At 52.3% G+C, this 21,586-nt stretch overlaps 8 protein-coding genes and 2 non-coding genes across 10 annotated transcripts; 4 read left to right on the top strand and 6 right to left on the bottom strand.

Moving 5' to 3' along the window:
- Positions 1–98: 98 nt before the first annotated feature.
- On the bottom strand, positions 99–5,324 carry PFLUO_LOCUS8955 (DNA replication endonuclease-helicase Dna2; the record flags this gene model as incomplete). The annotated part of the gene is made up of 5 exons (XM_073786734.1): positions 99–2,617; positions 2,670–2,931; positions 2,983–3,477; positions 3,535–3,630; positions 3,687–5,324. The coding sequence occupies 5 exons, from the start codon at positions 5,322–5,324 to the stop codon at positions 99–101; spliced, it is 5,010 nt and encodes a 1,669-aa protein (XP_073642960.1).
- A 569-nt stretch (positions 5,325–5,893) lies between these two features.
- Positions 5,894–6,334, top strand: PFLUO_LOCUS8956 (uncharacterized protein; the record flags this gene model as incomplete). Its single annotated transcript, XM_073786735.1, has 2 exons — positions 5,894–6,153; positions 6,250–6,334. 2 exons carry the CDS (start codon positions 5,894–5,896, stop codon positions 6,332–6,334), a joined length of 345 nt encoding a protein of 114 aa, XP_073642961.1.
- A 306-nt stretch (positions 6,335–6,640) lies between these two features.
- PFLUO_LOCUS8957 (Carbon-nitrogen hydrolase) lies at positions 6,641–7,588 on the bottom strand (the record flags this gene model as incomplete). Its single annotated transcript, XM_073786736.1, has 4 exons — positions 6,641–6,997; positions 7,057–7,135; positions 7,193–7,476; positions 7,526–7,588. The coding sequence occupies 4 exons, from the start codon at positions 7,586–7,588 to the stop codon at positions 6,641–6,643; spliced, it is 783 nt and encodes a 260-aa protein (XP_073642962.1).
- Positions 7,589–7,874: 286 nt separating this feature from the next.
- On the top strand, positions 7,875–11,025 carry PFLUO_LOCUS8958 (exosome catalytic subunit dis3; the record flags this gene model as incomplete). The annotated part of the gene is made up of 2 exons (XM_073786737.1): positions 7,875–8,070; positions 8,123–11,025. 2 exons carry the CDS (start codon positions 7,875–7,877, stop codon positions 11,023–11,025), a joined length of 3,099 nt encoding a protein of 1,032 aa, XP_073642963.1.
- A 271-nt stretch (positions 11,026–11,296) lies between these two features.
- PFLUO_LOCUS8959 lies at positions 11,297–11,368 on the bottom strand. The gene has a single exon. It is a non-coding gene; the product is annotated as a tRNA-Gln (tRNA).
- Positions 11,369–12,655: 1,287 nt separating this feature from the next.
- Positions 12,656–13,909, top strand: PFLUO_LOCUS8960 (uncharacterized protein; the record flags this gene model as incomplete). The annotated part of the gene is made up of 1 exon (XM_073786738.1): positions 12,656–13,909. One exon carries the CDS (start codon positions 12,656–12,658, stop codon positions 13,907–13,909), a length of 1,254 nt encoding a protein of 417 aa, XP_073642964.1.
- A 458-nt stretch (positions 13,910–14,367) lies between these two features.
- On the bottom strand, positions 14,368–14,439 carry PFLUO_LOCUS8961. Its single transcript has one exon. It is a non-coding gene; the product is annotated as a tRNA-Gln (tRNA).
- Positions 14,440–14,734: 295 nt separating this feature from the next.
- On the bottom strand, positions 14,735–16,334 carry PFLUO_LOCUS8962 (uncharacterized protein; the record flags this gene model as incomplete). Its single annotated transcript, XM_073786739.1, has 2 exons — positions 14,735–16,036; positions 16,101–16,334. The coding sequence occupies 2 exons, from the start codon at positions 16,332–16,334 to the stop codon at positions 14,735–14,737; spliced, it is 1,536 nt and encodes a 511-aa protein (XP_073642965.1).
- Positions 16,335–18,112: 1,778 nt separating this feature from the next.
- Positions 18,113–20,224, top strand: PFLUO_LOCUS8963 (uncharacterized protein; the record flags this gene model as incomplete). The annotated part of the gene is made up of 1 exon (XM_073786740.1): positions 18,113–20,224. The coding sequence occupies one exon, from the start codon at positions 18,113–18,115 to the stop codon at positions 20,222–20,224; it is 2,112 nt and encodes a 703-aa protein (XP_073642966.1).
- A 216-nt stretch (positions 20,225–20,440) lies between these two features.
- Positions 20,441–21,574, bottom strand: PFLUO_LOCUS8964 (tRNA (guanine-N(7)-)-methyltransferase (tRNA(m7G46)-methyltransferase); the record flags this gene model as incomplete). Its single annotated transcript, XM_073786741.1, has 3 exons — positions 20,441–21,090; positions 21,160–21,347; positions 21,414–21,574. 3 exons carry the CDS (start codon positions 21,572–21,574, stop codon positions 20,441–20,443), a joined length of 999 nt encoding a protein of 332 aa, XP_073642967.1.
- Between the last annotated feature and the right edge of the window lie 12 nt (positions 21,575–21,586).

Genomic DNA, 21,586 nt, shown 5'->3' on the forward strand with positions numbered 1-21,586 from the left:
CGAGAAAGATAATTAATTAAGTAGGCGGAGCCACTCAGAATGGAAAGCTATTGACTACATCTGTATCAATCCCCACCATTGCAATCGTATACAGACACTCAGCCCATAATATCATTCACGATGTCCTGAAGAACAGGTTTGTTCCCCAATACGGTATTGCCAATCAAAAATTTGGCGCCTTTCTTCGCCGGCTTCCGAAGACTGTTGCTACTAGCAGGCTGTCGAGGACCCAGCGGACTCAGAGGATCCCGCGAGGCTGGAGACTTCTTCCTTTTCGAGCTGGGACTGTGCTTATTACTCTTCGCAGAGTCAGGAGTTTGCCCCTGCGTAGCATCGGTTGCTGCAGACTGGAAGACGTGGCTGTCCGCCGCGCCAGGGGGCAGATTATAGACCCAGCCATTTCCTTCGACCAGACGGACATATTTGTACAGTAGCTCGTTACCGTCGCGCAGGGTGGATCTACTGCCGATGACGAGGAGCTTTGTGCGCGCGCGGGTGAACGCGACGTTGACGCGGCGCCAGTCGCGGAGGAGCTCGCCGACGTGGTTATCGGAGTTGCTGCGGACGCAGCTCAGGATCACGATTTCCTTGTCCCGGCCTTGGAATTTGTCGGTCGTGTGCATCTCCAGCTCGGGCGTGTAGCGGCGGAGACGCTGGCGGAGAAGAGAGAGCTGGCTGCGATAGAAGGTGATGACGCCGATGTTGCGAGCGGGAATCCCGCAGGCGAGGAAGGCCTCGACGAGTTGCGCGCAGAGGATTGTCTCCATGTGGTTCACCATGCGCTGGCCCTGCACAGATTCGAGGGCTGCGGTGCCGAGCGGATCTGTGTTCACAAGTCGGGTTTTGGCAGATGGCTCGACCAGGTCTCGGAGCCAGCAGCTTCCCTGCGCCGTGCCCAAACAGATTTGTCTTTGAGAGGCATTAAAATCGTCGGCATGGAACTGCTTAAGGGCCTTGATATCCGGCACCTCCAGTGATCGCGCTGCAACCTCGGGCGTTCCGCATTTCAGCCGACCCGAGTAGATCAGGGTGTTGGAAAGTAGCATAACCTCCTCGCACATGCGGTATTGGTGTTCCAAGTTGACCACTGAGCTCGGTTGTGCGTCAGAGAGCAGCTTAAAAAGACTGACATCAAGCCCTCCTTCTTGGGCTGCTTTGTTTTGCACAAGTGGAGGTAGTTGGTAGTGGTCGCCGACGAGAATGAACGTCCTTGCCATGCGGATCGGGCCCACGCAGACCGGAAGTGTGATCTGCGAGGCTTCGTCGACGATGCAATAGTCAAAGATGCGCTGATTGAAGATGTTTTTGTTAACGCCAAGGCATGTAGTGGCAACCACCTGCGGCTTCTCATACGAATCCTTGAGCTCTTCGATGGTCGTTTTCGGAATCGCTTCCAGATCAGCAAACTGTTGCACGTCTGGATGGATTTTAGCGGGAGCACCAAGACGCAGAATGCGGATGTTGTCGTCTCGAATCTTTAGCAAAATGTTGTCGACTGCAGTGTGAGTATAAGACGTGAGGAGAACACTCTTTCCTTGGGCCACTAGCGCGCGAATTATATGAGAGATGGTAGTTGTCTTGCCAGTCCCAGGCATACCCAGAACCAAGGCATAATCCTTGGCGCTCATAACTTTCTCGATCGCCTGCTTCTGATCGACATTTAGACTGTCGGGTCCAGAGATGGTGTATTGCGTGGAAGAGGTCTTGAAGACAGGCGCTTGACCCTCGATGATGAGCCGCCTCAGCTGTCTTGACTGAAACAAGTTGTTGTCCATCATACAGATGAGATTGTTGCGGACAGTGGCCATGCCGTTGCTGAACTCATCCTTGTCGATTCGGTAAATCACCTGTTCCTCAGGGACCTCCAAGGCAGGATCATTAGGGTCTCCGCCAACTTCCATGATGCCCTTGAATGACTGATTTATGACGGGGTCGAAGCCAGCTGCTCGTGTTCTCGCATTGTGCAACTTTCTGTCCACAGCGACAGTGATATGCGTCCGGCTCACATGCACCACATAGCCATTTGCGAGCGCAAAATGACCTTTCTCATCAGACACGACGATGGGCTCACCGACAGAAATCTGTGATTCCGTAAAAGTGAAGTTGAGAGATGCCTGTCGTTTGAGGAATGTGTAGCGGTAGCGGTTAATTTTGGTGGCATTGTTATCTTCGCATGCAGACCTCGGATCAATCACAAGATCTCCAAAGCACCGACCTAGAGCCTCCCGCTCGTTGCTCAACAACGTCCACAGCTCTCGCCGGGCCTTGATCAAGTTGCCTTCCTCCTTGGTTAGAAGCTCATCCCATTTACGGAAGAAATCGCTGTCACTTTGGTTGAGATGGCCAACAGCGGCATCAAAGTCGTCACCTAGAGCGCTCGTTTCACCATTGCCATCCTCGCTTAGCTTGTGATAGATGAGGCACGGTGTCTTCGCATAGCAGTTATTGCACATGCGAGCTTTCTTGAGCATGGGTGGAAGCTGGAAGCGCTCGCGGACATACCCAGCGAGCCGATTTCGCTGCTGGATCATTTGGAGGAGCTCGTGCCGAATACCACGAATGCTGAGAGTCCTGGACACTTCAAGATAGTACAGAATCCCAAAGGTGACCTCAACGTCTAGGCAGTGTTAGCAAGTAACCTAGGTTCCGGAAAACGATTTGGAACGCACCATAACGGTCAGAAAGAAGTAAGGTGTATAGGGCCGTTTGTGCTCTATGGGCCTGGTTCGTATCTCTCTTGCCTGTTTTGAGCTCGAGCGGAACAACGAGGTTTTTTTCTGTGTCCTTCTCGCGACAGGCAATCTGCACTGTGGCATCGATATTGCCCTTAAGTCCATACATCGGAGACCAGATGTGCTCCTCAACTTCAAGCAATTTGGTGATACTCAGATTCAGCTTTGTGCTATTGCGGTCCTCAACCATCGAGTTGGCCTATTGACACTGGTCAGTAGGCATCCAATCATTTATTGGGTGAAAGTGTACCTGTGGCTTGGTCTGAACAAAGACATCTGCCCACGCTTGGATAGTGGGTATCTTGCCCATGATCTCCTCAACAACTTGAGGTATACTCATCTGAATGGCGTACAGGTCCTCGACATGCCTCTGCATAACGGTTTCAACCAGCGATCGTAGGGCTTCCGTATTCCATTGATTAGCTTTCAGGGCTTCTTGGAAGATTTCATGCAAAAACATTCCGAAAGCCTGTGGTTTCTCGAGAGCACCAAAGGCTTTGACACGGTCTTGGAGTACAGCGCGGCGCTGGCAGTCTATCGAGTCTGCCACAACGGTGGCGGAGATGAGGTGATCAGGATGCAGGATGACCATGTTGTGGGAGTTGTCCACAATGCACTGGCCGGTTACATCGAAGTCGCCGACCAGGTGAATGTACGAGTCTTTACTGCAGGGCGTGTCGAACCAGGATTCGCGTAGCACAATGACCTTGCGGCCTCTAGTCTTCTCGTCCTCGACGAGCAGTACCTGCTCCCAGCGTCAGTTGCTGATATAGCTTCTGGGCGGATACAGGAGAGTGCAGACCTGCTCTGGTTGAGTACGTCCTTTCGGAGTAACATACGCGTTCTCCACAATGTCAACGATTTGATGACGTTTGATAGCTTGTCGGCCTTTCATGTTCTATGTATAATTGTCTTAGCATATATTTAGAGTTAAACCCACTAAGAGTGACACACATAGGCCTGCCCATTTTCACCCGTCTGCTTCATGGTCTGTTCAATTGCCTCCAGATCAAAATCATCGTCGTCAAACTCATCGCCAGAGGATTCCGGATCAGGTTTCACAGATGTCTTCTGTGGTATCTCGCCTGACACGTCAGCGCCTGCGCCAACAGTGACCGAGCCAGAACTCTTGAAAGGTGGTTTTTCTTTGGTAGTTGGTTTCGTCGTATGGATCGAGCTGGACTTTGCATCGCATGCTGCAAGAACATCCTGCAGGCTGTCAGGAAAGTCCCCATATTCGTCATCGTCAAAGTCGTCTGAATCATCATGTTTTGGTTCGCCACTAGTAGCTTTTTCCTCAGATATAACGGGCACCTTCGGCCGCCACGACTGGGATTGTTGATTTGCAACAGCTGACCAGCCTGAGGATCCGAAAGAGTCGAATTCTTGACGATCAGATGCAGGCGCCAGCGCCGGCGCTATGAATGGATCAGCGGAGGCTTCGGCCAAGTCGAGGAACTCCTGATCCAGGTCATCATCCCCAAACTCGGACGAAGAGTCTTGGAAGGCAGCCTTCTGATCGACATTCATATCATCGCCCGGGACATGGGGTGGAAGGCAATCATCGGCTGCCACAAAATCTCCAGCGTGCTTCCTGTCCACTGTCGGAGACGACGAGCGACATCGCCGGGTATCCATTCGTTGGCGCAGGGGCGACGAATTGGGCGGAGCCATTTCAGCAGACGGAGCAGGTCGCAGACTCTGTTCAATCTGCTCAAGCAATATATTGATTCTGGACGACTTTGCTTTACCCGAGTCAAGGACATTGCTGTTTGCACGCGCGAAGATGCCACGGTTGGAACCAGGCTCTTGTTTGTTGACGCGTCTTCTCTTCGCCCGGGAGGTGGGCCATTCAGCTGCACAACTTATGGATCGCCTCAAGCCCGAAGAATCTCGGCTAGTTCTGCCTGATGCCGGTGTTTGAGGTGACGATGAGAGAAGGTTTCCGAGGCGGGGTGGTGGAAGTTGCTCGGAGCCCTCGACCATGTTCTTGTCCATATAGTTATTCCACAACTCGGCAGCCAGATCATGCTGGGGTGTCTTAAATAATGCCTGTATCGACTGGAGGTCCAATGGCTCTTTTTGCGCCTTTTTCGAGTTGCCGTCGGAAGGAGAGCTCGGAGACGAGGAGCTATGGCGCCGCTTTCTGCGACGACGCGCCGGGGTCTGTGAGGAAGTATCCGGGTTCGAACTGACAGGGACATGTTGCCAGATGACATGGTCGACTGGCGTCATTTCCGGGCCTGGAGCGGGATCAAAAGCGTCCTCGGCGTTGCTGATCAGGTCGGCGAGGGGAATTCGGTTCCCGGGAGTCTGTGGGCACTCTTTGATGGGCTTCGAGTCCTTTTCGGGAACTGCTGAAGCGGGAGCCGGCGCGGCAGCAGGAGCTTCAGTGCTGGTCTTGTCGGGTGATGTCTGCATCGGGTCCACCACTCCATTTAGCCACGAGCTTTGGTTCTCCTTGTTGCCGTGGGCTGGTTTAACCCCATCCTTCAAAGTCGCAGTGGCGTCTTGCTCATCGGTGAAGCGGAAGGCGTTTAAAGCTCTGCGGGAGTTGGAAGATATGGGAAAAGAGCTGTCGGTCCCGGCCATGGCTCTATCTGGTCCAATCGCGAGAGAGTTCAAAATGGGTAAGGATACATTCTCGTGGCGAGCTTGAGTGGGTCCCAGTCAGCAATGGAAAAGAGTGGCCAAATGGGAGGGAAGGGTTCTGCATACCGGTTGTTTGCGAATGCGATGTTTAGCTATGTACTGGGCCCGGGTTGTTGTTCAAGTGGGGATGACTTGGCCGGGAAAGAGGAAGACGCGACGCGTATCAAATTGATGCCTGAGCATCGAGGCCGTAATACTGGCCTGAAATACAAGGCCAGAAAAGCGGCCAGCAAAAATCGCCCCAACGGGACTAGCGGCAGACCAGGTCTCCATCGGCTTGCACGGCTTCAATCGAACATCAACTCCAACCCCTCCACCTCCTTGCCGCTCCCAACCGCAGCGTCAAGGTCTACAACCGTCAATTGGGATACTGAGCGCCTCGTCAATCGACTGGGCGACTTGTTTCCGTCCTTCGCGTCCTCGATCTCGGAGCTCCCCTACCCCCCGGTTCTTCCCGCCGATCTTCGTGTCCGCTTTCTCAACGGCCACACTCCTCTACAACCCTCAAAATGGTGGCTCGACCAGTATCGCAAATGCTCCGCTCTCGGTGCCTGCTCCGAAGGCCCCAGAACGTCCAGGCCTTCTCGACCCGGAGCAACCTGCGCTCCGCGGACCACGGTGACCACTACGACCCCCCAACCGGCTGGCTGTTCGGTGTCAAGCCCGGCCAGAAGTACGAGAAGGAGGGCTGGGAGGGCGTTTGGTACTGGGGATTCATTGGCAGCATGGTTGTTGCTGGCGTCGCATACGTGTTCAAGCCGGACACCTCGTATGTCCTCCCTGTTCCCTTGATTGCTGTGCCCATCACTTTCGGGAATCCACAGCGAGACCTCAAAAGACTCATGCTGACTGATTGTTGTAATAGGATACAAACGTGGGCTCTGGAAGAAGCTCGCCGGCGGCTGGAGGCCGAAGGCATTCTGGAGGATCCGGCCAAGGTCCAGAAATAAGCGCGTGGAATGATGGGTTTTAATCTGTACACTGTACATAGAGAGTGGAAAGGGACTATTTTCGGTTGATGCCTCTGCTAAGTTGCGGATCTTATCCTTCGGTTCTTTTCTTAGACTCGCTTGTTGCATGTTTTCTTTCTTTTGTCCGCTATCTCCCATTTTCGTTGAATCCTACTGTACGACTCTATATTCATTGAAACCGGCTTCCGTGCAGTAGTTTCTTTTCTCCTCAGTATGTCCCCTCGCTTTGAATTCGATACTCTCATACTACATATCGACGTATCGACGACTCACTTGCCATGTTACTTACACCACCGGGTATACATCTGTCCTCCTGAGCAAGGGCATCTCCCGCTTAATCTTCGCCACAAGATCGAGATCTATGTCGGCAACAGCAATCTGTGGCTCTTGGTATTCTTCTCCCAGATTTGCAACGATTTCACCCCATGGGCTGACAATCATCGAATGTCCATAGCTGCGCCGCTTTTCGTGATGAGGGCCTGACTGCGCGGCCGCTATCACGTAGGACTGCGTCTCAATAGCTCTTGCTCGAAGGAGAGGCTCCCAGTGAGCCTTGCCGGTAGGCATTGTGAATGCCGATGGATACGTAATAACCTGAGCATTTTGACGCTTCAGCGCAAGGCTGATTTCGGGGAACCGTAACTAAGGAGAGAAAGTTGAGCATCGTCCCGTCGGGGAATAAGGTCACGACACTAGCTTACATCAAAGCATATCATCAGTCCTACACGCCCCACGGGCGTTTCAAAGGGACTCAATATTTCCGATCCTTTCTCCACACTCCTGGATGCCATCTCATATGTTAATAAGTTCCTCATAAATGAAGAGTCGGTCACTCACGAGCTCTCTTTCAGGACTGGGCCATCTTTAATATCCACGTCAAATAAGTGAACTTTCTGGTAGCGTTGGGTGATTGCTCCCTTATCATCAATCCAGATGAGCGTGTTTTTGACTTTGCCTCCCGAGGCCGGTTCATGAATTCCAACATTGATGTGGAGGTTCTTTAGCTGGGCTTCTTTTTGCAAGCCGAGGACGAATTCACTGTCTTCCACGGAGCGAGCCAGTGAAACCGTTTCTGCTGCCGATGAGCCTATATAGTCCGAGGCCTCGGGCAGGAACAGTGCCTCGCGCGGCGTCAGCAAATTGCTATAGTTTAGAAGCCGTCAAAAGTACCTTGGCACCGGCTGCAACGGCTTTCCTGACCAGAGTCTGGCATTGGGCCAGGTTGGCAGACATGCTCGCTGTCGAACAGAGCTGGCCCACAGCCTACCTCGTTGAGACGGAAGAGTGAGTAAAACGGCCAATAGATTCAAGGGACAAAACATACTGCGACTACCATCTTGATTTATTTAATAATTGTGTATCGCCAACAATAAATTCGAAGGAGAGTTCGTCACTATTCCAGGGCATGCGGTGATATGGCTGAGTCAGCTATCGCTCGACTCTCTCGTTCCCGCTCCATCCAATTTTGTCGCTCACACTTCTTGAGCACTCACTCACCTTACGAGAGTTCACTGTCGCCATGAAGAGCCTTCGGAGAGATTTCTCCTCAAACCCGCAGGCTGCAAATGTCTCCAGCAAAGTCTTCGTGAGGTCGACCAAAAGTGGAAAGGTGCAAAAGATTGTCCGCGAGCTCTACTTGCGACAGGATATTCCATGCTCTTCAAAGCTGTGCACGATATGCCCGTCAATAGCGCCGGCCGACGCCAATGGAAACAGTAAGCACGCAAGTATCTTTCATGTTGTTACTCAGTGCTAAAGCTTCGCTAGTTGCGCCGTTCGTCCTCTCCGATCGCCCCGCCGGCACCAAGGCCTTTCCACGCGGCCACTACCTCGTTCCCGATACGAATGCGCTATTGAATGGAATGGATCTTTTCGAGCATACGGGGGCATTTTATGATGTGGTCATTCTTCAGACCGTCCTCGAGGAGCTCCGGAATCAGTCGCTGCCGCTCTACAATCGCCTTCTTGCTTTGATCAAGACCGACGAAAAACGGTTCTACCTTTTCTTCAACGAGTTTCGCCTGGAAACCCATATTCGGAGAGAGCCAGATGAGTCGATCAACGACCGTAATGATCGTGCCGTGCGCATGGTGGCCAGTTGGTACGGAGAACATCTTCGCGCGTCATCGACAAAGGCGAAGAAAGAAAAGGCGGTGCCTGCAATTGTGGTCATCACCGATGACAAGGACAATCTCCGCAAAGCCGCGAATGAAGGTGTAACAGCCTTGTCCTTGTCTGACTATGTTGCCGGATTGGAGGACTCGGAGAAGCTGTTGGATATGATCAGTGAAGCTAGGGAAGCGCGGGATGCCAAGGGATCCGCTCGTGGGCAAATGTTCTATCCCGAATACTATTCAATGTCGAAACTCACGACTGAATTGCGAGCCGGGACTCTCCACCAGGGTGTCTACAACGTTTCACCTTACAACTACTTGGAGGGCTCGGTCAATGTTGCAGCTTTCGATAAACCGCTTCTCATTCTGGGCCGTGACAACAGCAACCGTGCGATCGCCGGTGATGTCGTTGTGATTGAAGTCCTTCCTCAAGACCAATGGAAGTCCCCCTCAACAAAGATCATGGACGAGGAAGCGGTGACCCGAAACGACAATCCAGAAACCGAGGAGACCGAGGCTGTGGTCACGGAAAAAGAGCGCAAAACTCTTCAGGAGGAGGTAAAGAAGGCCCACGGCAAGAATTTCGAGGGCAAGCCGCAACCAACTGCCAAAGTCGTTGGTGTCATCAAGCGCAGCTGGCGTCAATATGTGGGACATGTGGATTCGAACTCAACCGGGGCCCAGGCCGCTTCGGGTCGACGGCAACAAACCATCTTTGTGCTACCTATGGACAAGCGGGTGCCTAAGATCCGGGTGCGCACTAGGCAAGCCGGTGATCTACTCGGCCAGCGCATTCTCGTTACCATTGATTCTTGGAGCCGCGATTCTCGTTATCCGAGCGGTCACTTCATCCGTTCTCTGGGAGAGTTGGAGACGAAAGGTGCCGAAACGGAGGCTCTACTCCTAGAACATGACGTTCAGTACAAGCCATTTGCCAAATCCATTCTGGATTGTCTGCCTGTGGAGGGACACGATTGGAAGGTGCCTGCATCCAAGGAGGATAAAGGCTGGAAAGGGAGGCGAGATCTCCGAGACCTTCTTATCTGCAGTATCGATCCGCCGGGCTGTCAGGATATCGATGATGCCTTGCACGCACGGCCGCTCCCCAACGGAAACTTCGAAGTTGGTGTTCATATTGCAGACGTGTCGCACTTTGTTAAGCCGAACAACCCAATGGACCTTGAGGCGAGTGTTCGCGGAACCACGGTCTATCTCGTCGACAAACGTATCGACATGCTTCCGTCGCTACTGGGCACAGACTTGTGTTCCCTCAAGCCCTATGTGGAGCGCTATGCTTTCTCGGTTCTCTGGGAGGTGACACCAGATGCGGAGATTGTGTCTTCAGACTTCACCAAATCGGTCATCCGTTCACGCGATGCCTTCAGCTACGAACAGGCACAGCTGCGCGTCGACGACTCATCACAGAATGATGAGCTGACCCAAAGCATGCGCAATCTTCTGAAGTTTTCCAAGATCCTCCGTCAGAAGCGTATGGATGCGGGCGCTTTGAATCTTGCGTCTCCGGAGGTCCGCATCGAGACAGATAATGATGAAGTTGGTGATCCTCTGGCAGATGTCAAAACCAAAGCCATGCTCGAGACAAACAGTCTGGTCGAGGAGTTCATGCTTCTCGCCAACATCACTGTTGCGTCTAAGATCTACGACTCTTATTCGCAGACAGCCTTACTCCGTCGCCACGCTACTCCCCCACCACAGAATTTCGAAGACCTCATCAACCAATTGTCGAAGAAGCGGAACATGGAGCTCGATGTTTCTAGTTCCAGGGCCCTTGCCGACTCTCTCGACCGCTGCGTTGATCCTAAGAATCCTTTTTTCAACACTCTCGTCCGTATCCTCGCAACCCGATGCATGACCTCTGCCGAATACTTCTGCGCTGGGGCGCACGCCGAGCCTGAATTCCGTCACTATGGTCTGGCATCGCCTATCTATACCCACTTCACCTCGCCGATCCGGCGATATGCCGACCTGCTCGTCCACCGACAACTCGCCTCTGCTATTGGCTATGAGGGCGAAGACGGACGTGCCGTCATCGAAGGAACCAGCACGCGCAGCAAGCTTGAAGACATCTGCCGCAACATCAACTATCGACACCGCAATGCACAGTTTGCCGGCCGTGCCAGTATCGAATACTACGTGGGTCAGGCGCTCAAGAAGCGCGGTGAGAATTTGGCTACCAAGGGCGGCGACACGGGCACTGACGAAGAAGGGTATGTGATGCGCGTGTTCGAGAACGGTGTCGTTGTCTTCGTTCCGCGTTTCGGTATTGAGGGCGTGGTTCGTCTCGAGGACTTTGTGCTTCCCGGTGAATCTGGCGTCCGATCCATTGCGGAAAGACGCGAGCTGGCTGTGCATCGCACGACAGACTTTGATAATGAGGAGTACACCCTCCGAGTCCAAGAGAAGGGTCACTCGGAGAAAGAGCGAAGCGTGCTCGTGGAACTCTTCCAAAAGGTTCAAGTCAATGTCAACTCGGTCAAGGAAGAAGGCCGTGGGGCTGGCAAGAGACGGGTGCGGATCTTGATCACTAAAGCATGAACAGTTTATGTATTTCTAGAAAGAAGGAACTAACGCTCAAAACTACCAATTTTATGAATTTTTACCGTGAATCTACACATAGAATGTGAGGGCCTGTGAAAAAAAGATAGAGGAAGGGAGAGGTAGAACAAAATTAGGTATGTAAGGCTCTACAGACACGAGCGAAAGGGCTCATGACTTCTAGGAGGTAGTCTTCGATATCCGGGCGTCCACGTCCATCCCCCCTAGGTTTTGCAGATAGATTCTCCAGGCTGCATTCTAAAAAATCCGAAGGTCGTGCCCGGGATCGAACCGGGACTACCAGAATCAGAATCTGGGGTCCTAACCATTAGACTACACAACCCGAATTGGTTAGCTCATATTCTGTGGTAATACCTATCCCTTTTACATCTTTAATCATCATAAGGTCACTTGGCAGGCAACATGAACGGTTTGAATGGCACCATCATTACAGCCCTGCTTTGTTATACAAAGCGCCTGCACACCATGGAGATTGTATAGACGAACGAGTCATTCAGGAGAATAGAGGGCAAGTTCAAATTTTCTTATGTTAAGTACATTGTACGACAAAATGGCATCTTGTTTACTAGCAAATGAGAAAATCGATTCGAGGAACCTAACACCCTAGGACAACTTGGATATGTTCAGAAAATTTAAACTGACGACAGGGGCCCAGTGGCGAGACCAACCTAGTCGGCCTGGTTAGGAGCTTACATGAAAACGCCAAACCTCTTCGGATACATTGATAGGGATGACCTTGAGACACAAAGCCGTGAGGTCGACAAGTGTGAAGTTCTCTAAAAAAAATCCGCACCCAAATATCGCGGTCTACTATGGCTGCTAAGTAACTAATGGTCGAGTCTCTGTTCTTTCCTTAAGTAGACCTTAACATTGCTTGAAAAGGTCAATCCCCGACATCTGAACAAGAATGAATTCCGTTCTAGTGGGCGAGAACTAGTCAACAAATGCCATCAAACCGAGCCTAAACGGGATTTGGGAGGGCATTATGCACCTTCACTCGGCCTCGTACACAACGATATCAATCCTGCCAAGGTTATGTTCGGCGAGTATGATACGCCTGTTCTCATTGATTTCGATAGCTGCCGGTGGGTCGAAGAGTCACTATGCGACCCCAAAACCACAGGTTCAAGAAATGCACATGTCCGGTTCGTCGATCACACTCCTCGCCATTTTGTCTGCCCCGACCGCCTGCGCAGCTTTGCGGGGACGAAATTTGGCCCGCGTCAGCCCTCTACATTTAATGCCCCGCCTCGGGAAGCGAGCGACAGGTCCACGTCTCTTCTTGATCGAGTTGGCTTAGATGTCTGCTCAGTCTAGATATCACATGGCCAACGCCGCATCGGGAACAGAAAATCAGTCTCTCGACCGCAATGTTGCCTCCCGATCAGCATCAAGTGTCACCGAATCGACGTGTCTGCTGAGGTCTGACGGTCCTAAATATGGCGATGCGCATGGCGCGGGCTCACCACACGGCTCGTCGTCGCCGGATTGTGGCACTTCCAACGAGGTTGAGGAAAAACCTCTTCCCACGCGCCAAATTTTACTGCTATGCTATGTACGAGTGGTGGAGCCGTTAGCCTTTTTCTCCATCTTTCCCTACATAAGCCAGATGGTGCAAGAAAATGGAAACGTTCCAGACTCGGACATTGGCTTCTACAGCGGACTGATCGAGTCGATGTTCTCTCTTACACAGGCCATCGTCATGATCTTCTGGGGCCGAGCGGCCGATCTCATCGGACGAAAGCCTGTTCTGGTGTCTTCCTTGTTCGGCGTGACATTTGCGACTGCTCTATTTGGAATGGCGAAGAGCATCCCGCAGATGATTCTATTTAGATGCATTGCCGGCGTTTTTGCGGGGACTATCGTCACCATCCGTACCATGATAGCCGAACACAGCACGCCCAAGACCCAGGCTCGCGCATTTAGCTGGTTTGCATTCACTGGAAACCTAGGCATTTTCCTGGGTCCTCTACTGGGTGGTGCCCTTGCTAATCCCACGCGCCAGTACCCGGGCGCTTTTGGGTCTATCGAGTTCTTCAAAAAGTACCCCTACTCCCTTTCAAGTCTGATAATAGCCCTCATCGGGGCGACCGCTGCTGTATGTAGTCTCTTGTTCATTGAAGAGACTCTGAAAAAAGGACCAAATTCTGTGAGCCGCGACAGCGAAGTTGCGTTGGATGCGCCGGTCCAAAGTGACCTCTCAACCGTGCAGCTTCTCAAAGCACCTGGTGTATGCAAAGTACTCTACGTCTTCGCGCATATCACGATCCTTGCATTCGCATATACTGCAATTATTCCCGTCTTCTGGTATACTCCTGTGCACCTCGGAGGCTTTAGTTTCACGCCCTTTCAGATCTCCCTGATGATGGGACTGAATGGCGCTGCGCAAGCTGCATGGCTGCTACTGGTATTTCCTCCACTACACCACAGAATCGGATCGAACGGGGTTATCCGACTCTGCGCGCTTGCCTACCCTTTATTTTTCCTGTGCTGTCCTCTCGGAAATGTGCTCCTGCGGATGGATACTGAGGGCTCGCTTAAGATATTTTGGGTGTTCATGCCGGTGACGCTGGTCCTTGGAAGTGGTTTTGCGATGAGTTTCACAGCAATTCAGCTTGCCATCAACGATATCGCACCCTCGCCCAAGTTCCTAGGCACTCTCAATGCCCTGGCATTAACTGGTTCCAGTGGACTGAGGGCTTTCTGCCCGGCATTGTTCACCAGTCTCTTTGCATTAGGTACGAGGACACAGCTGGCTGGAGGCTATGCCATTTGGATTATCATGTTTCTCCTTGGTGCCGCCTTGTTGATTTCAGCAAAATATCTCCCAGAACCCGAGGCCCACAAAGAGCAAGACGATTAAAGAAAGATGATTTTGGGACTGTACGCAGCATAATACATTATAAACCATGAATTACTGGCATTTTGCGTTCATCTTGCACGTGGCCATTGAGAGTATCAATTCACACCATGTAGGGGTAATATAACCTGCCAACTCGAGATTCCTTTGCTGTCCAATGCGGTCTTTTGGATTGCCATTGGAACGTGAAGCATAATATAGCGTTATTTTTTTGCTTCTATTCTTGGTAGTCGTAGGTTAGCAGCCACTATAATGAATTCATCATCACCGTGAGTCCGACCAGACAGTCAATAGAAATTGAAGTCTCTAAGGAAGTTTGGCTTCAGGGCTACCTATGATACCGGCCCCTACGGAAGATTTGACGAAAATATCGTTTCTAGTAGTAGCCGTTTCATTACATAGGGCACTCAATGTCACTGGGATGGAGGTGTTAAAAAAAAAAAAAAGTTTGGAAAAAATAAAGGTCGTGCCCGGGATCGAACCGGGACTACCAGAATCAGAATCTGGGGTCCTAACCATTAGACTACACAACCTGAACTGCAAGATGGCCATACTAGTGAATTCTCATGTACTACTAAATCTCTCACTAATCCGCGTTATCCCAAGCATGACCTTTATTTTGTCTTTAAATACTTGATACTCGCTAAAAAGCCATTTTAGTATTTAGCAGATACTCTATATCAGTTGAGTTTGGACTTCCAGCAAGTCCAGGTTCAACCGGAGTGCGGTCGCGGCAATAATACGTTTGAACCCAAGCATATAGAAAACCGGTTGTGTTTTTCGCATTCTATATACCTATTCTCCTTTCTAGGAGTCTTAAAAATATGTTCAAACGCGCTTCATAGCAACCATTCTGCGTACCAGACCGAATGGAGCCCACAATTGCGCATTAGTAGTGGCGGCGGAAGTCGAAGTAGACAGGATAGTGGCAGGACGGTCTCGTTTTTCATTCCCAGCAACCTCTTCCGTCAGAGGCCCACCCTGGGTGGCCTCTTCACGTCGCCGCTCTTCACGCTCCTGCTCGCCGACCTTCCAGCCACGGACAAGCCACAGGAATAAGGAGGCGGCAACATATGCAAACCCCGTGAAGATTTGGAGATGTTGATAGGATGTTCCACCGCCGGGGAGGTGAGTGCGAAGTTCCAAGGCAATAGGCTCGGCAACGGTGCAGGGTGCGACGAGGCATAGCCAAGCAATGCTGAGACCGGAGGGTAGGTCTTTCAGGCCGATGATTTCAGCCAGCACAGGTGAGACAGTTGCCCAATATGTACCGGAGACGGTGCCAACCAAGACTGCAAAGAAGCAGGCGACGCCCATACTGTCCGCGAAGATCCATATAATTAGACAGAAGAAGCCGCAGCAGAAAGAAAGCAGCGTGGCGATATTGATGCGGCCTAGCCGGTCGCTGAACATGCCCACGAATGGACGACCCAGGCCCTGTCCCAGATTCAGGAGGGCTGAAACAATACTCGCCTGGTGCGAGGAGAGGCCGATTGATAGTGCGAAATCGGCCATGCTAAACAGCAGCGATACGTAGCCCAGCATACTGAAAAATCCCCAGCAGAGAAAGAATAGAAACTCCGGCCGGCGTAGGAGTGGGAAGTGAAATGCCGTCAGACGGCTGCCGATGACTTTATTGCGGTCTCGAAGCAGGTTCGCACTGACTAGATTCACGGCGCACGAGACGATTCCTAGCACACGGAATGTCCAGGCCAAACCTATCCGCGGGATCATTGCACCGACCGCGAGCGACCAGATCAAACCACCAAGTCCCGACCCTGCGGCCGTGATGCCCATGGCAACACTTCGGCGCTTCAGGAACCACTGCGGAGCAATGCTGACGCTACCCACGAACAGAAATCCCATCCCGAGGCCAAAGCAAACACCCTGGCTCAGGAAAATCTGCCATTTTTTGGAAGCAAACGAGGCCCCAATGAAAGACAGTGTCTCGAAGAAGACGCCGAGATTCACGACAATGCGTGTGCCGTACAGATGGATCAGGTATGTAGAGAGCGGGGCAATGAGTAAAGCGCAAGAGATGCTGAGACCGCCTGTGAAGGCGTATGCGAGGACCGAGGTATCGGGGAATACATCATGGGAGAGATAGTAAGAGAGAAAGACGCCATAGCTCTGCACATCGGAGTTGGTTAGCTTCGCGAAAATCTCACAACGGGTTTCTGGTACTGATACTGACGCTATTGATTCCCCAGGTGTGCGCATTGATCCAGAAGACGGACGCGACACAGACCCAGCCATATCCTCCGTCTGGAGGCAATGCACGGTTGTCTTTCTCGTCTTCGTCGCCGTCAGGCTGTGGCTCCGTCTGTGGCTGCGCATTGTGGTCTTGCCCATGTCGCGAGGCGTGTTCAAAATTTGAGTCGTTACTGTCGTGCGAACGAATAATATCAATCGGAGTATTGTCCGCCATCGCGGAGTCGAGTAATTGTCGATTTGTTGGTCCCCGCGACTCTCACTGGTAGTTTGACTGGACCCGAAACCGGTATGCCGTTTGCGTCACAACATGGAGGCGTGTGTGGGATAAAGAAGAACAAGAGAAAAAGAAAGATCCAAGCAGGTGATTCATTATCTGGACAATCTTTCGGGCCCGAGGCCGAGTGCCCTTTTTTATGACATGAAAAAAGTCCGGTGCTCGTGGGGGGGTTTGCCGTAGTTTCGGCGCCCGCAGGCCAATGACAGGCCCCAGTGGCTCCTTCAACAAGCGGGACCACTTTCCCTATGCTTAGTTGGTTGTCAGTCTTCGGCGGGCGCGGGCCCGGGGGCAGGTGTGCTCTTGCTTTTCTCCACCAGGTGCTGTGCCGAGTGCCGGTGCGGGGAGCTTAGGGGTCCTTGGGGGCGGGCCCGCCTTGACCACAGACATAGAAGGAATGGTAGAAGTCGACAAAGTAATTGGAAAAACATCTTGCTTGGTACTAGTTTTTGCCAGATAATGATCATGGAGAACTATTTCTGTACGCTATAGGTGTAATTACGTATGGCAGGGGTCGTTGGGTAGACCGGAAACATTTTAGCATCAATTTCTATACGGATTATGCGCGCTCATGTAGTCAGTTGTATTAATTTCCCGAGAACAGGATATCCATGCCCATATTGAGAATGTGTCATTGTCGTGGGGTACGAATTGGCCGTTACTTGTCAACCAATGGCGCGGTGAGCTAGGGGGACTCTCCGTGCCTTTGCTCTGACTGTCCCGCGCGAAATATTAGCTGTCTTCCGTCTCACATTACAGATGCGTACTAGAAATATTTGGACACGATTCCGCAGCGTGATAGCCATCTGATCTGCTGACTTGTTGCCTATAAGGTCTCATGACTTGTAACGGCATCTCAGTTGGGGATTGCAAGGCGCTGGTACTCCTATAAGTTCGCACATTACCAAAAGGGCTGGACTGATTCTAGGTTCAATTTTGGGTCATACCGGCCTTTATTAACCTAGATAATAGTTGTGAATGTTGTCAGTTGGGCGTGTCTTCCGTGCGACAAGTGCCCTTGCCCGTCTTTCGCCGGCGAGTATACAATATCAATATGCACTGAATCTTTCCGACGATATACTATTTTAGTGTTGGTGGGTTGCTATTGGAAACGCTATTTGAGCACTAATCATGGTTTCTAAATATATTTGTAGAATAATCAAACTGTCCCCGTCTCTATATCCGACTCGGTAGCAATAGCAGTCTCAGATATATATCGCGACGTTCGCCGAACACGCCAACGCCGATGCTCGGAACTTGAAAATTGCATTGGGTATTTTAGAGAAGATGTGACAATATTGCTATCACTGACAACGAAGTGCAGCTCTTTGTAAACATAATAAAGGACGTTTCCCTCGGCCAACTTTCTTATAGTTCTCCGCGTCATCACGTGCAGCGTTGCCGCGCCAGTTGTTTGTTGTGGCCCCACCGACGCCTTATCTTGTTGATATTGGACTCATCCATTCCCCATCCCTTGATTGACGCCAAACAGCAGCAGCCATGATGCACAAATCCAGGAAAGTGTCGCCGCCCGGGCCGACGTACATGTCCAGTGACCAGATCGGTTAGATCCCCTGAGATCTGCTTAGATCCCCCCGTCTTGTGGAATGTTTCTCCCGCTAAGCCCCCCCGGAATCACAGCAAGCTACCTGAAAGATCTCAGAATGAATCGACCAGCTCGTCCGACCGGATCGCGCCCATTCCCAGGGAGAACATCCATGTCAGATCTCGAGGATAACCTTCCTCCACGCGCGGCCTCCGCGTTCTCCATGTATCGGCAAACCGACGCGGGCGAGGACGAGCCTCGCTCCAGCAGCTCCCTGGCTTCTCGCCGCACCTCGACCAACCGCCCCAACTCGATTGCTTTTGATCCACCACGCTCAGTCTCTGGGCGCAGCAAGATATTCCCTGCCGAGGTGTTTTCTCGTACGCTCCCGGACTCCTCGATCCCGCATTACCAGGAAAACCAGCAGCGACGCCAGGAGAGAGAAGAGGCACGGTCCCTTCGGGATGCCCTGCAGCAAGTAGACTTGCAGGATGAGGGAAGTCTGTACCAAGCGGCGCAGGATGAAGCTGCGGAACTGGTGTGGGCGCACCAGAACCCCGGCGTGCCATACAAAGACCCCCATGGCCCTTACCGCAACCCGGATAACACCAAGCGATATTCGGGTCGGGTTTCGAGTACAAAAGGCCCGCGAAGCTTCACCTCTTCCACTCGGATTCCAAGTGGATCATCTGGTGGCAGCTCTTCCAGTCCTGACAGCCAGAAAGTCTCGAGCTCCTGGCGTTCGTCTCTCTCCAAGGATAAGAGCTACGGGCCTTTGAAGAAGAATTCTAAAGTGAACTTTGCATTGCCTGCAGAGGATACCGACGCATCGAAAACAAGAAATATCAGCAGTGGTTCTTCCAAGGGAATCTTCAGAAATCCCAATGATCAAATCTATGAGGAGCCTCGTGATCCTGGCAACCCGGAACAAGATGGCCAAGCCGGCTTGTCCAGGTCCGACTCGTCCGCTCTGAAGTCAAAGTCGCGCAATTCTTTCCAGAGAATGGGCAAACCTCTTCCTTGGCTGCGCGGTAGAAGCTCCGACAATGACCGTCCCATATTAGACAAGATCGCCCGGTTTGACATCCACAAGAACCCTCCCAGCCAGACCCAGAACCCCGACTATACGAAAAACGATGCCCTGACCAAACAGCCTCCCAGCAACCAGGAGGAGACCGCGCCTACAAAGGGAGGAATGGAGATCCGCAGTGATGACATCCGCGCAGCCACCAGTAAGAAGTTGAAAGACCGAAGTGACAACTTGCCCAAGCCTTCCGCGGTCAGTGATCGAGCCGGCCGGCCCATTGTCAGCTTTGATCCCAAATGGCAGCCAACTGAGCAGTCGCGGCCTAGTCGTCAGGTTTGCGAGTCGACCTCCCGAGCCCCTCCTCCAGTCCCGGCGGCACCAACGATCCAAGTATCCGAGGCCCCTCCAATCCCAGTGATCAATGTCCCGGACATCCAAGAACCGACAATCTCCGAGATTTCAGAGCCCTCTCGCCAAGAGAATCAGCCCGCAACTAGGAGTAGCCAGAGCCAACAGCCAGTCCCAAAGAAGCAATCCTCCAACTCGCGCGGCCAATGGTACTCACCATACACGCGGAGCGGTGTCCCAACGGCGTGCTGCGAGTCCTGTTCACTTGGGATCTCTGGAAGGATTGTAACCGCTGGAGGCTCACGGTTCCATCCAGAATGCTTCACCTGTTTCCACTGCCAGACGGCGCTCGAATGCGTGGCTTTCTACGAGGAACCCGAGTCCAGTCGTGCGGAACGACTGGCAAATGCATCACCCCATGACGGAGAAGCCCACGTCTCCCGGTTCTATTGCCACCTGGACTTCCATGAACTCTTCAGCCCCCGCTGTAAGAGCTGCAAGACCCCGATTGAAGGCGAGGTGGTGGTTGCCTGTGGTGCCGAATGGCATGTCGGCCATTTCTTCTGCGCCGAGTGTGGTGATCCCTTCAACCCACAGACCCCGTTTGTGGAGAAGGACGGTTTTGCATGGTGTCTCAACTGCCATTCCCGCCGCACAGCGCCGCGCTGCCAGGGCTGTAAACAGAATGTGCTGGACGAGGTCGTCATTTCTGCCATTGGCGGACAGTGGCACGAACGCTGTTTCGTCTGCCATGAATGTGGCGATGGGTTTGGATCTGAGGGACGCTTCTTCGTTCGCGAGGGCGAGCCCAGGCGGACGGCAAAGGGGCGCATTATCGGTGGCCCAGTGCAATTGGCCATCTGTGAGAAGTGCGAAGGCATCCGTCTCAAATCTCCTGGGATGTGTTAGGGGTTGCATGTGTGGCTAATGAGTTATTGATTTTATGATATTTAATAGTTCTGTGCTTTTGGACGGTGGTCGTTTGGGATCTTTATTTATTGGTATTTGGGTTCTGCATTTGTTTTTATTCATCAAGCTTCTTTTGGAATCTACTGTTCTTTTTCGCGGTGCTTCCCATCCATGGATGTCAAGCAGAGATTTCTTGCATTCCTTTCTATGTCCTTCCTAGGCAGGCCACTCCGGATCGGCCTTGCGTCTGTAAACAGCCACGTACTTATTGCCCTTATTCCGGGTGACCTTCTTCGACTCCTCCGTTTCAAACTTCATAACTCGAAGACAAGGATCCTGCTCCAGCTCACTCTCCGGCACACGCTCCCAAAGATCTTTGATTCCACCAGAGGCGGCTTGCGTCTCCGGGTCGTGCTGAAAATGTCGCAGAATCCAATGGTGGTACTCCTCCACGTCAGTAATCGTATACAACAGTCCCCCAGGGCGTAGCACGTAGGCGTACTCGGCATTCAATGACTCGGAGATGATGCGTGCCTTGTGCTTGCGCGCCTTGAAGTGCGGGTCGGGGAAGCAGATGAAGATCTTGGACAGCTGGTGGTGGCCGAAGAAATTGGGGAGAAACTTCATTGTGTTGGCTCGGATTGCGGATATGTTCTCATAGTTGCCGGGGACGACGGCCGTCGTCGTGCCGGCTTCGTCGGCGGGCTTGTCGGATGTTTTTTGGACGGGCTCCTCCTCCGTAGCGGCGGGGGCAGGAGACTCTGAAGATGTGGCGGCAGCTTTGTTCTTGAGGTGCTGCTGCTGCGCGCGGAGAAAGCAGATGCGAGAGTTCAGATATTCGAGGACCTGGGTTCGGATCTCCATGCCTGCTTTCTGTGATTAGTGTATGTCTTGTCTTGTCGTCCACCCTCCCACATTTCATATATCCCACTCACCAACCATCAGCGTCTCCGGCAATAACGGCGCCAGCGCAACCGTCAACCCGCCAAATCCGCACCCAATATCCACAATCTCAACATCCTTCACCAGTTTCCGTGCACCGTCGGGAGTCGTCTTCGAGGCATCCGGATCCACGAACGCAGGGTAATACGACGACCAGTCCATGTGCGCTGGACTCAGCGGACTATTCACAGATTAGCATTATTTTTTCCCTTTTCAAATATATAGATCTCGTATGTTAGTAGCGTACTAATCCAGGTGGTGATCCGAGAAGGGATTCGCATGCGCGCGCTGCCGGAAGAATCGCTTTTGCGGCGCCTTGACGCTCGCTGCGTCGTCGGTGGTGGCATTGGTTAGTTGCCGGCGGTATTCCTCGCGCTTTTGGCGCTTGTACGGGGGCGGGGTGGCCATGGTGCCCTCTGT

The sequence above is a fragment of the Penicillium psychrofluorescens genome (assembly GCF_964197705.1).
Source record: "Penicillium psychrofluorescens genome assembly, chromosome: 6".
NCBI classification, from domain to species: Eukaryota; Fungi; Ascomycota; class Eurotiomycetes; order Eurotiales; family Aspergillaceae; genus Penicillium; species Penicillium psychrofluorescens.